General features: G+C 57.8%; 1 protein-coding gene across 1 annotated transcript; it reads right to left on the bottom strand.

The window, feature by feature from the left end:
• Positions 1-1,589: 1,589 nt before the first annotated feature.
• Positions 1,590-10,598, bottom strand: Sox10 (SRY-box transcription factor 10). Its single transcript, XM_057791230.1, has 4 exons — positions 10,411-10,598; positions 9,440-9,945; positions 5,268-5,536; positions 1,590-3,311 (listed from the first exon to the last, which is right to left on the bottom strand). Exons 2-4 carry the CDS (start codon positions 9,865-9,867, stop codon positions 2,608-2,610), a joined length of 1,401 nt encoding a protein of 466 aa, XP_057647213.1. The 5' UTR covers positions 9,868-9,945; positions 10,411-10,598; the 3' UTR covers positions 1,590-2,607.
• Between the last annotated feature and the right edge of the window lie 206 nt (positions 10,599-10,804).

Raw genomic sequence — 10,804 nt, 5'->3', positions numbered from 1 at the left:
TGTCACTTGCCTGCATTGTCAAATCTGTCTCCTTAGGTTTAAGGTCATCTGTGCCATTTAAAGAAACACCTGGCTCTGGAGCCTCTGCTGTGTCCGGGCGCATCCAAACTCTTCCAAGGGATGTGGACAGCCCACTAATGCTGGCTTCCACTTGCCTTCCCCCATGGCCATTTCCCTGCCGCCTGCACCAGTGGTGACTGGATGACCCCCTCCATGGGGCCCCTCCATCTTGCCAGCTTGTCTACAGTTCCCCGTCAGAGCAGGTGCAGTATGTAGACCGGAAGTGGACAAATGTCCTGCTTTTCAGTAGAGGGGCAAGTGAGCGTCAGCAGGAAAACTTGGTTGGAGTTGGTTTCATGTCTGACAGTGCTGGTATCATAAGATGAAAACCTGCAGCCAGGAGAGGAAGTTTGTCTATGGTTCCTGGTCTGGTAGGTATAGGAAATGCCCCATATCACTAGCCCTTGGTTTTCACCCGGGGAATTGACAGTCTCCTGTCACCTGTGATGGGTGAAGAAGGTAGTCTATGAGGAAGAGCGCTTATGAGGAGGGGCACTCGGGCATATGCAGGCCCACAGCCTACCCCTTGTATCCCAGCCTAATGCCTTCAGTGAAGATAATCAAGTATGTAGATGCATATGCCCGGACTTAGCTCAGGGGAAGCTAGGCCCCAAGATTTAATAAAGGTGGAGCAACGAGTCACGTCGTCCAACAGGTAAAGATCTAATAAAGCTCAATAAAAAAATACAGCTTCCATGTAGTTTGGGTGGTCTGATGCTGCATTCGATATTGTTAAAAAGAGAGAGGGTTTCATATACCAGGCTTCAAAGGAGCCAGCGGTTTGGGGGAGGTGACCAAAAGAGCTTACTGGTTACAGTGTCTAGATGGAATGGTGGGTCGTGTTCCCGGTACCCACCCACTCAGGGACGGAGGGAGATGGGGGGATGATGTGGAACAGCAGACCTTGGAGAGTGGTTCAGGGCACGTGCTGTCGGGAGGGCACCAGCTTCCCAAAGCATCAGGCAACGTGAGCCACTCCCTCGGAGGCCTAATGGATGTTCGTGTGTCCTGGCAAAGCCAGCAACCGGGGACACACTCTAGGAGCTTTGCTGCTGTGAGATGTGTGGCTGTTGGCACTTCCTGTCAGAGCAACTTGGTAGAGATTCCCCTTGACCTTGGTGAGCTCGGCAGTGGCATAGGTCACGGCCACTACTGAGGACAAACTCTTGGAGGGGGGCACAAATGGATGGAGCTGCTTGGCTTAGACAAACCTGCTGCTGTGATAGCTAGCGTGGGCGCTCTCTCTCTCTCTCTCTCTCTCTCTCTCTCTCTCTCTCTCTCGTGTGTGTGTGTGTGCATGTCACATCTCTGTGCGCTGGGGAGGCAATGGGTGGAGAAGTGTGGCCACAGAAGGTCCATCCACACATTCTATGGACCCACCATCCCCAGGTCAGGGGAGAAAGACCCTAGGAATCGCTCACCTTTGCACTCTCCTGGCCGCTCCCAGAAAACCTTTGAAGAAGCACAGGTATGGGGGTAAGAGACCAAGAGACAGGCCAGGTCAGGCCACCAAGCAGGCGACCGGAAGTTTTGATTTTATTACTCGGAGTGCTTAATGCAAGTTAATGGGGACTGGGGTAGCTAGAAGAGGGGCGGGAGCATGGCGACCATGCAGATAAATAAGGGGCAGCGATGTGTTACATGTGGACTGGGGAGACAGAGCTACGTTCTTTATTAAGGTATCGCTGGAGCAAAGGGCACAGGGCGAGGGTGGAATGTACACGCAGGGGTTTAGTGTCCAGCCTGCTGCCAGCAGCCTGGGTGCTGGGCTCTGGGACTAGGGCCCGCGCAGTGCTAACTCTGAGCCTGGGGACTTGAGGCTGACACTCAGGAGGCGAGAGGAAGACCAGCTGAGTGGTCTCTGGCTTTCCCTAAGCCCCTGCCTCCTCACTTGGGGTGGGCCTTGAGGTGTGGGAGGTGGTGGGGAAGAATGTGAGGCTCTCCTCAGTTAGATAGACAAAGTTATTGACACAGAATTGAATCTGGGGACCTCTGCCAGTTCCTTCCTGTGTCCAGGTGTGGGGGGCATTGAAAAGACAAGAGCTTCCAGGGAGTATCCCAGCCTATGCCCCACAAAGCTGTTCAGAGCTGTCCCCAATGAGTCCTCAGGACAGGACAGCCAGCTCTAGACTTTGAGGCAGGTCCCTGGCAGCCTGTCTCTCAGGCACTGTGACACAGCGGTGCTTGGGCCTCTGAGCCCCTTGCTTTCTAAGGAGGAAACGGTAGTGAGGCCTCCCACCCTAATGCTTCCGACCTCCCTGAAGGAGTGAGCAGGACTTCTCGGGTCCTGGGATAGAGGGTCATTTCTAGGGGCAGGTGGTCCCTCACCCTCAGTCTGGGGCAGCCATCAAGTCCTCCCCTGCCAGCTCAGTTAGGGCTGGGCCTCCTGAGCTGGGGTGGGTGAGGGCATCAGGGCAGGAGCTGGCAGAAACCTCCCAGGTGCTGTCGGCCTCTCAGCCTCCCCTTTGTCCCTACCAGGCCTGAGGCTGATGGGGAGCAGGGCACACAGGCTGGGGAAGGTGGGGACTGGTGGTGGCAGGGCCCCCTCTAAGGTCGGGACAGAGTCGTATATACCGGCTGCTCCCAGTGTGTGGGACTGTGGGACTGGGGCCCTGAGGGGCTGGGGTCAGAGATGGCCGTATAGAGGGGCCGTTGAGAAGGCCCCATGTAGGAAAAGGCTGAGTAGAGGCCAGAGGCCTGACCCGCATGGCCGTAATAGGGTCCTGAGGGCTGATGGTCAGAATAGTCGAACTGGGGGCGTGAGATGGAGGGGAAGGCGGAGCCGTAGTGGGGCAGACTGAGGGAGGTGTAGGCGATCTGGGAAGTCGACGGCTGGTCAGTGTAGTGTGGGGGTCCCTGGGGGCCTGTGGTCTCTGTCTTCACCTGGGCTTTGGCATCCACACCAGGAGGTGAGACCGTGGGCAGAGCCACACCTGGTGGCTTGGAGATCCAGGCAGAGTGTCCACTGGCCACAGCCAGGGCACTGCCCAGCCCGTAGCCAGCTGCTGAGTAGCTACCCACATGGCCTGGGTGCCCATTGGGTGGCAGGTATTGGTCCAGCTCAGTCACATCAAAGGTCTCCATGTTGGACATTACCTCGTGACTGATCTCTCCGATGTCCACGTTGCCGAAATCGATGTGGGGCTTCCCGCCCTCCCCCAGGGAGCGCCCATCCCTTTTGGGGTCTGCCTTGCCGGATTGCAGCTCTGTCTTTGGGGTGGTTGGAGGGGTGGGAGGGCCATGGCTCTGGCCTGGATGAGAGAGAGAGAAAGAGAGAGAGAAAGAGAGAGAAAGAGAGAGAGAGAGGAGTGAGAATGAGCAGGTTAGAGGCAAATGGACCCTAGAAGGCCTCGTGGCTCATCTCCAGGCAGCAGGATGCTGACCACTAAGACCAGACATGCTGCCTAATGGCTGAGCCTACTGGGTCATGCTGGGCTATCGTCCTGGGCCCTGTCTGCTCTTTGGAGCACCCTTGACATCTGCTGGTCACTTTCCCTGTCTACTTTGGACTGTTACCTCTTACTACCTCAGCAGCACTGTGGCCTCTGCAATGCAACCTCAAGCCTGGCTACTCCCTGCCCTGTTGGCCCCCTTGGCTTTGCCTGTTAACTTTCTCATTCACCATCTCAGCAAATGCTCAGGGCACTGCTAAGTGCCAGGCCAGGTGTGCCAGATCCTAGGAAGAAATGGAAATAAAATCGGGCCCTGTCTCCAAAAGCTTGCAGCCACAGAGAGATAAGAGCCCCCACAGGTTTCTAGAGCAGTGGGCGCTGCGTGAAGGCGCATGCAAAGGACTGAGGGGACGAGAGAAGGAAGCCACCTGCTGTCTCAGGGATTTGGGGGAGTCTCAAAGGGCATCTGAATGTCCCAGAGGCTCCGATGATGAGATTACATGGAAGGAAGGTGACTGGACCGAGCATCCCATCACAGAGAAGTAAATCCACAGCATAGCGTTGTAAGGCCAGCAGCTGCCGGGGCAGATAGCACCTCGGCCGTCACACTGGAGGCAGTGCCAAGTCCTTCATTAGCCAAGGGCTGCTGACTTCAGGAGACCTACCAAGGCTTGAATTCTGGCTCTGCCATTCACTGTGTGATCCCCGGCAAACCCTCAATCTTCCTTTAAGCAGTTTGTCAGTAAAGCGGAGACGAGACCAGGGAGCCTAGGTACTGCATCTTGGGGAGATGAGACCAGGGAGCCTAGCTGCTGCATCTTGGGGAGCCTACTGTGATTACAGCCTGGAGTTGGATGATTCCTGAACTGATAGATGCTGCCGCCTGAGTCTCAAAGAGGCTCTTCCTATGCTAGTTTCTTCCTGTACGTCATTCACTCGATTCCATCCCTACTCCTCCTCTAGACTGTAGGCTCCCAAGCCAGGGACCATGGGCTTCTCCTGGTGGCTCCTGGTACCTGATGCAATGAGGACTTAGCTTGTCTGCTGAAGCCAGAGCAGCTCTCTACTCTGTGAGCACTTTCTGCGCGTCACACTGGCGCTCTGCTCATGAGGAACGCAAGCGAAACATCGCCCGCAGAGTCCTACCACCTGGGCTCAGACCTCAGCTGAGGAGCAGGCTCTTTTTTCTGTCTCCTCATCTACAGGACGCTGGTGAGGAGTTGCTCACCTCACCATGGCATTTCAGGCTGACTGGCTAGTGGAAGCGATTCACACACGCAAGGCAGCCTGGCACGCTCAGGGTCAGCTCGCATCCTTAGCGAGAAGTAAATAGGAATGGGCCACGTAGGCCCCTCTGTGGCGTGTGCTCAGCATCACCCTAGGGCAGGAGCCGGAAGAGGCCGTGGTTTCCTCTCCACCCATGTTTGATCACTCACCCTGCCTGCCTCTTACCTCTGGTTTCTCCAGACAGGGTTTCTCTGCATAGCCTTGGAACTCACTCTGTAGACTAGGCTGGCTTCAAACTCAGAGACCCACCTGCCTCTGCCTCGATTAGAGGTGTGTACCGCCACCCGCCACCCGTCTTTTTTGTTTGTTTGTTGCTTGGTTTTTGGCTTTTGATCAATCATTTCTCAAAAGCACCAGAACCCCCACTGAGCTGCCTCCAGGTTCTGTCCTCCAGCTGGAGGTGCCGCACCCCTGGCCAGCCCTTCCCAGATCTCAGCTCAGGCTAGGGAACTCTCCATTGCCTGGCTTCTCCCAGCCCCACTGCAGCTCTGCCAACAGCACACTGGTAGCTCCTGACCCAGCACTCACCTGAGGGGTGCTCTGGGTTCCCGTCTGAAATGGGGGAGCCTTCTTCCGGGTGTCGATGGTCCAGGTGGGCACTCTTGTAGTGGGCCTGGATGGCAGCAGCCCCTCCTTGCTCAGCCTCCCCGCCTGGGCATTCTGCCTCACCCTGGGTTGCCTTCCCATTCTTCCGCCGCCGAGGTTGGTACTTGTAGTCGGGATGGTCCTTCTTGTGTTGCATGCGGAGCCGTTCAGCCTCCTCAATGAAGGGGCGCTTGTCACTCTCATTCAGCAGCCTGGAGGTGGAGGACACCAGAGCTAGTGAGTGCTGGGGCACCAGGGTGAGCTTCCCTCTGAACTTCATTCCTGGGATGGGGAACCCAGAGGGCAGGCCCAATGTAGGACTATGCCCTGTGGTTAGCTCCCAGAAAAATGTCAGACCAAGGAGCCCCAGCCTGAGGTGGTTGTGATGTCTGTCCCCTACCTCTCAGTGGCTAGAGGACACCAGGAGCCACCAGCCTCTGAGCATGCGGTCAAAAAGGAGTTACAAGGGGCAGGTGTCAGTGCAAGCAGAGGGAAGTCGGTCCTGTTACTGAAGCCCCATTGAAGGGCGAGCTCCCTGGCGCACACCTGGAGGTGTGTGGACAGAAGCACACGGCTGCGGAGGAACCCAGTCTCTGCTACTTACTAGCTGTGTGCCAGACTTTGCACAAGTTACTTCTCTGAGTCCGGGTTTCTTCACCTACAAAACGAGGATGATAACACCTACTTCACCCGGGTGTGGGTCACCAGAAATATATATAAATACACGAAGTGCCTGGGCCTGGGGAGGGGGGACCTAGAGGAAATAGGGGCTACTCTGATGGTGCCTGTGGAGGAGCTGCACGGGACAGCCCAAGGGTAGATCCTCAAGTCCAGAAAAATGATTTGGTGAAATTTCTATGTGGTGGGGCTGAGTGTTCTAGGTGTGAACCCCTTCAATAGGGAGCACTGTCTCCAGAGAGAGATTTTGTGTCTGGACCTGGGAGTGACAGAAGGTAGAGGAATCTTGGGTCTCTTCCCAGACTCTGGGACAGACTAAGGCCAGCCCTCATGACATGGAGAAGCCCTGATGGCAGTGCCCCCACCCATTCGACTCCAGCTTCAGGTCAAAGTTGAAGGGTGGAGGGTACCAGGACTTGCCTGCCCCAGGGTAAGGAAGACAGGGTGGGGCATCTTAAATAGGGGGAAAGACCAGATCCATAGACTCCAGACACAGGGACCACTGGTCCACTTTAAGGGTTTCTCTCCCTCCAGCACACCCAATTGGTGCCCTCTTCTCCTAGGCAACAGAAGACCAAGCCCCTTCTCCGGGCTGGTTATACCAGGCACTTTCTAGCCAGCAGCAGCATTCCTTTGCAGCTTAGCCTCCTGGTCTGCCCTGCACCCTGCCAGCATTCCCCCAAAGGACCCTCTAGCCAGACTCCATTAGAGTTAGTACACTCTCTGGATAGGTGGAGACCCCAAGGTTAGGCCTTAGAAAGAACCACAGAGCAGAATGGTGGGGTCCTGTCAGCATGGACCCAGCACAGATGTTCCTGCGGTGGCTGGTGACACCGGACAGTCTCGCCTATCCTTCTCTTGTCCCCTGCCTGGCTGCCAACCTGAAATCACCAAGAAAGTGGCAAGGAATGTGGGAGAGGGCCCCACATAGCAGAAGTGCAGGAAGATTACGACACTGGAGCCTACCATCACCCCCCAAGCCGCCCTGTACCCAGTCAGCCCTAACAGAAACCTGGGGAAGCCGTGGTGCTAGTACCAATCTTAGCCAAGTCTGTGCAGGTCTCCTCATCCACCCCACACCATCTCCAAAGCCTCCCTTTCCTCCTGTACAAACCCTCACATTCAGAGCTGCCCTTCTCCACTGCTCCCCCCCACCTCCCGGGCCAGCTCGGTCCTCATTTGCTCTCTTTCTTTCTACCTGCCTCTTGGTTTGTAATGGGTGGAAGGAGAAGGGAGGCTGATTCCCAGCCCAGTGGGCAACTCCTAGTGGGGCTATGTGTCCTGCCAGGCCAACATGTGGGCAAGAGTCTGTGCGACTTGAGGCAGGAGAGGCCAATGAGGGCCCTACAGGAGGAGCTCGGCTGCAGCGTGGTCCCAGTTTCCTGGCTTGGACTGTACTTTCTGTACAGGTTAAACAGGACCGAACATCCCACAGGTAAGCACGTCATGGTTCCTCCCCAGATGGCAGCCAAGTTTAGTGTGCCAAGTGCTCACACGGCCACCCAAGACCTGCGTTCAAGTGCATTGATCCCAGACTCATGCAGAGCTCTCTCCCCAGTCTGTGTTTTAGGCTGCTCTTCAGTTCTGTCAACCCAACCATCTATGCTCCTAATGTCCTTAGAGGCACGAGCTTGGAAAAAGTGTGTTCAAACCCTTGGAGCAACTGGCAAGCTCAGTCCACATTCCGGTGTCCCTGAGAAACCCCATCCAGGGCCTAAGCAGCTACCTCCCCTTGACACAGTCTTGGCTCCCTGGCATTGTTTTGCCACTTCCCATCCCTGGGGTGGTCCTCGGCCATCCGGGCTCTCCTGCCTCACCTGCTCCAGGTGGAACGTTGTGGGCACAGTCTGAGTGGTAGCCAGGGATGAGTCTGCCTGAAGGGGACTAAGTCAAGGGTTCTAAAGTGGGAATTGGGACAGGGACAACGGAGGGACTCCATAAACCCTGGCAACAGATGGTGGTTGGAGAGTTGGGGGTCCATCTCTCAGTGCTATTGCATGCCTAGACAGACCTTGGACAAAGGAGTAGCCGCCACTGCCTTCCCTGAGCAGAGCTGGGCTCTGGGCTCATAGTGGCTGGGCTTCCAGCTATTGCCTGGTCAGGACTGAGGAAGCTGGGGGAGGGGTGCCGGGCCTTCAGCAAGCACATGGCGAGCGCAGGTCAGGAAGCTGCTTGCGGATGGCTCTGTTCTTAGGGAACGGATTGCTCCTTCTGCTACTTCAAGGCCTGTGGCTTTCACACCAGGCCAACAAAGTGGAAGGAGCTGGCTCCTCTAACAGACCCCAAGTCTCCTCAAGCATGAAGCCCTCTCCATTTTCCTGTTCTCTGCCCACTCCAGACCACTCCAGAGAGCCAAGTGTGACCTCTGTCACCAGAGAGAATGTGGGGAATAACCTCTGACAAGGATTGGTGGCTGGACTCTGTCGCTGACTGACCCAGGAAGCCAAGACTGCCTCTTGGGCCTGTCTCTTGGAAAGTCTAGTGGGGATCAGGTGACCTCAGCAATCTAGCTTCTGCTGGAGCCCTTGTTCCCTTTGAACCTGGCCCAGAGTGCCTGTGGCGTGTAGGGGTGCTCCACACATCTGGGACTGGCCAGGTGAGCACAAGGGTCAAATTTGCTTCCTGGGAAAATGTTGCTCCAGAGGCTTGAGGACCAGCTTAGGTAGCCTAGAGTTCTGAGGGACCCTGGCAGGAAGCAGGCTTCCTCCTGGCTAGGGTGCTCAGCTCCAGTTCTTGAGCTTGGGGAAGAGGTTGCTCAACCATTGGGTGGAGCCCAGGGAGGGAAGATGGCGCCAAAGCTGGAGAAAGTGGAGAAGAGCGAGTAGCTTGGTGGCTCGGGGACATAGCTGGACGGGAAGGCCTCTTTTTGTGTGCCCTGTCCTGGGAATAAGGAAGCCCTCAGTGCAGAGGCTTGGGTCAGGAAGCTCTCCCAGCGCAGTTGGAGCAGGGACCCTGTGGGAGCAGGGAACTCTGCTTTCTCTGGGTTTCTTGTTTTCCTTGCAACCCCTCCTCCCCACAAGTTCTCCATCTGGCTGCTTCAGCGTCGCAGCGTCTACAGCAAGACCAATTCTCTCCCAGAGTTTCCCACATTCTCCCGACCACTGAAACGGGTGGCAGTGGCACCCAAATGTGTGAATGTGGGCCTGCCCACCACCCACAGAATTCCAGCCACGAGGGGGCGCCTCCCAGCCCGCCATCTCAGGATGGGGAGGCCCAGCCTAGGCCGCTGGGGTTCTGAGTTCCAGGGCGAGCAGCCCAAGGAGTCCCCCAGGAGCACTCTGGGTAGATGGATGGGCAAGGTTACCAAATCTAGTCTTCTAAAGAGATGGTTGGCCTCCCCTAGGAGAGGGGCCTGGGCGATCCTACTCTGGGGCCCCAGGCTAGCCCTAATGCCCACGAAGCTAGGGCCTGCGGGGCTGGGGCGGGGCAGGGCTCACCTCCAAAGCTTGCCCAGCGTCTTGCTGAGCTCGGCATTGTGGAGGTGCGGGTATTGGTCGGCCAGCTTCCTGCGCGCCGCCTGTGCCCACACCATGAAGGCGTTCATGGGCCGCTTGACGTGCGGCTTGCTCTTGCTGGCGCCATTGACACGCACGGGCATGGGCACCAGCGTCCAGTCGTAGCCGCTGAGCACCTGGCTGACAGCCTCGCGGATGCACACAGGGAACTTGTCATCGTCTGCCTCGCCGTCCTGCTGTTCCTTCTTGACCTTGCCCAGTTCGCCGGGCCCCGGGCTGGCTCGCAGGCCCGAGCCACCGCCGCCGCCGTCGGGTCCCAGCGACGGCGCGCTGCCAGGGGACAGGCAGCGGGGCTCCTCGGAGCCCACAGGGCTCAGCTCCACCTCTGATAGGTCCTGTTCCTCGGCCATGTCGCTCCCGGCCGCCGCCGCTTCGGCCGCCTCCCCCAGGCCCACCGCCGGGGTCCTTGCGAAGAGCCCAACGCCCACCTGGACAGGAAGGAGGGCGCGATGGAGAGGCGCCGTGCGCCACCCCAGGCTGGACGCGGATGTAGCCCCGAGGTGGCGGCCCTCTTTGCCCGCGCTAAATCCACTCGGGCCTGGGCCCGCGCACATGCCAGACCCTAAGTGGGTGCGTCCCGCCTCTACGTCTTCCCACCCCCTGATCCCAACCGTCTCTAGGTGTGGGTGGGTTTTTTTCCTTAAACCTCCTCTTGGGTGGAGGTTTGTTGATGGAAAGGAAGAAAAACGGACCCTTTATTCGACTCTAATCCGGGCCCCTGGAATTTCCCACCTTTTCTCTCAACTCTCCTTTCCCTCGTCTGCCCTGACAGTCTAAGGAAGCTGGGTGGGGGACGCATGCCTGCCTGTGGGGTGTCAGCCTCTCCCACCCCAAACTGGGGGGACCCAGACCCCTGATGGCAGTCCTGGCTCAGGGGAGCGGTGCGCACTCACCTCCTCCGACCTCTCCTCCAGTCTGGGGCTCGTCCTGAGGAAGTGGAAAACCGTGTCCCAAGGTGTGCGGTCCAGGTCGGGGCTGGGGGGGCTGACACTGATGGACTGGGAGGGAGGGGCTGGGGGGCCCTAAGCCTCAGGCCACAGCCTTGTCTGGACGGAGCCTGAATCCTCACCACCAAACACCCTGGCTGGACAGCCCGAGACTGACTGAGCGACTGAGCCGCTGCAGACGGCTGGGGAAGGAAGGAGGGGGAGGGGAGGGGGGAAAAGGAGGGTGGGAAGGGCAGAAGGTGGAGCCTCCAGCGCTGCCTTCATCCCCAACACCCAGGACGCCTCTACTCTGCCCAGCTCCCCCCCCCCCCCCAGCCCTGCCCGCACTGCTGCCTAGGCC

The sequence above is a fragment of the Chionomys nivalis genome, chromosome 17 (genome assembly GCF_950005125.1).
Source record: "Chionomys nivalis chromosome 17, mChiNiv1.1, whole genome shotgun sequence".
NCBI classification, from domain to species: Eukaryota; Metazoa; Chordata; class Mammalia; order Rodentia; family Cricetidae; genus Chionomys; species Chionomys nivalis.
The sequence above is the reverse complement of the archived record's forward strand: the minus strand, read 5'-3'. Positions and strand labels throughout refer to the sequence as shown.

Coding starts and splice junctions, on each gene's coding strand:
- Sox10 (XM_057791230.1), bottom strand. CDS start 9,867: ATGGCCGAGGAACAGGACCTATCAGAGGTGGAGCTGAGCCCTGTGGGC. Junction 5,537..9,439: donor ACGCTGGGCAAGCTTTGGAG/GTGAGCCCTGCC, acceptor CTCCACCTCCAG/GCTGCTGAATGAGAGTGACA. Junction 3,312..5,267: donor GAACCCAGAGCACCCCTCAG/GTGAGTGCTGGG, acceptor TCTCTCATCCAG/GCCAGAGCCATGGCCCTCCC.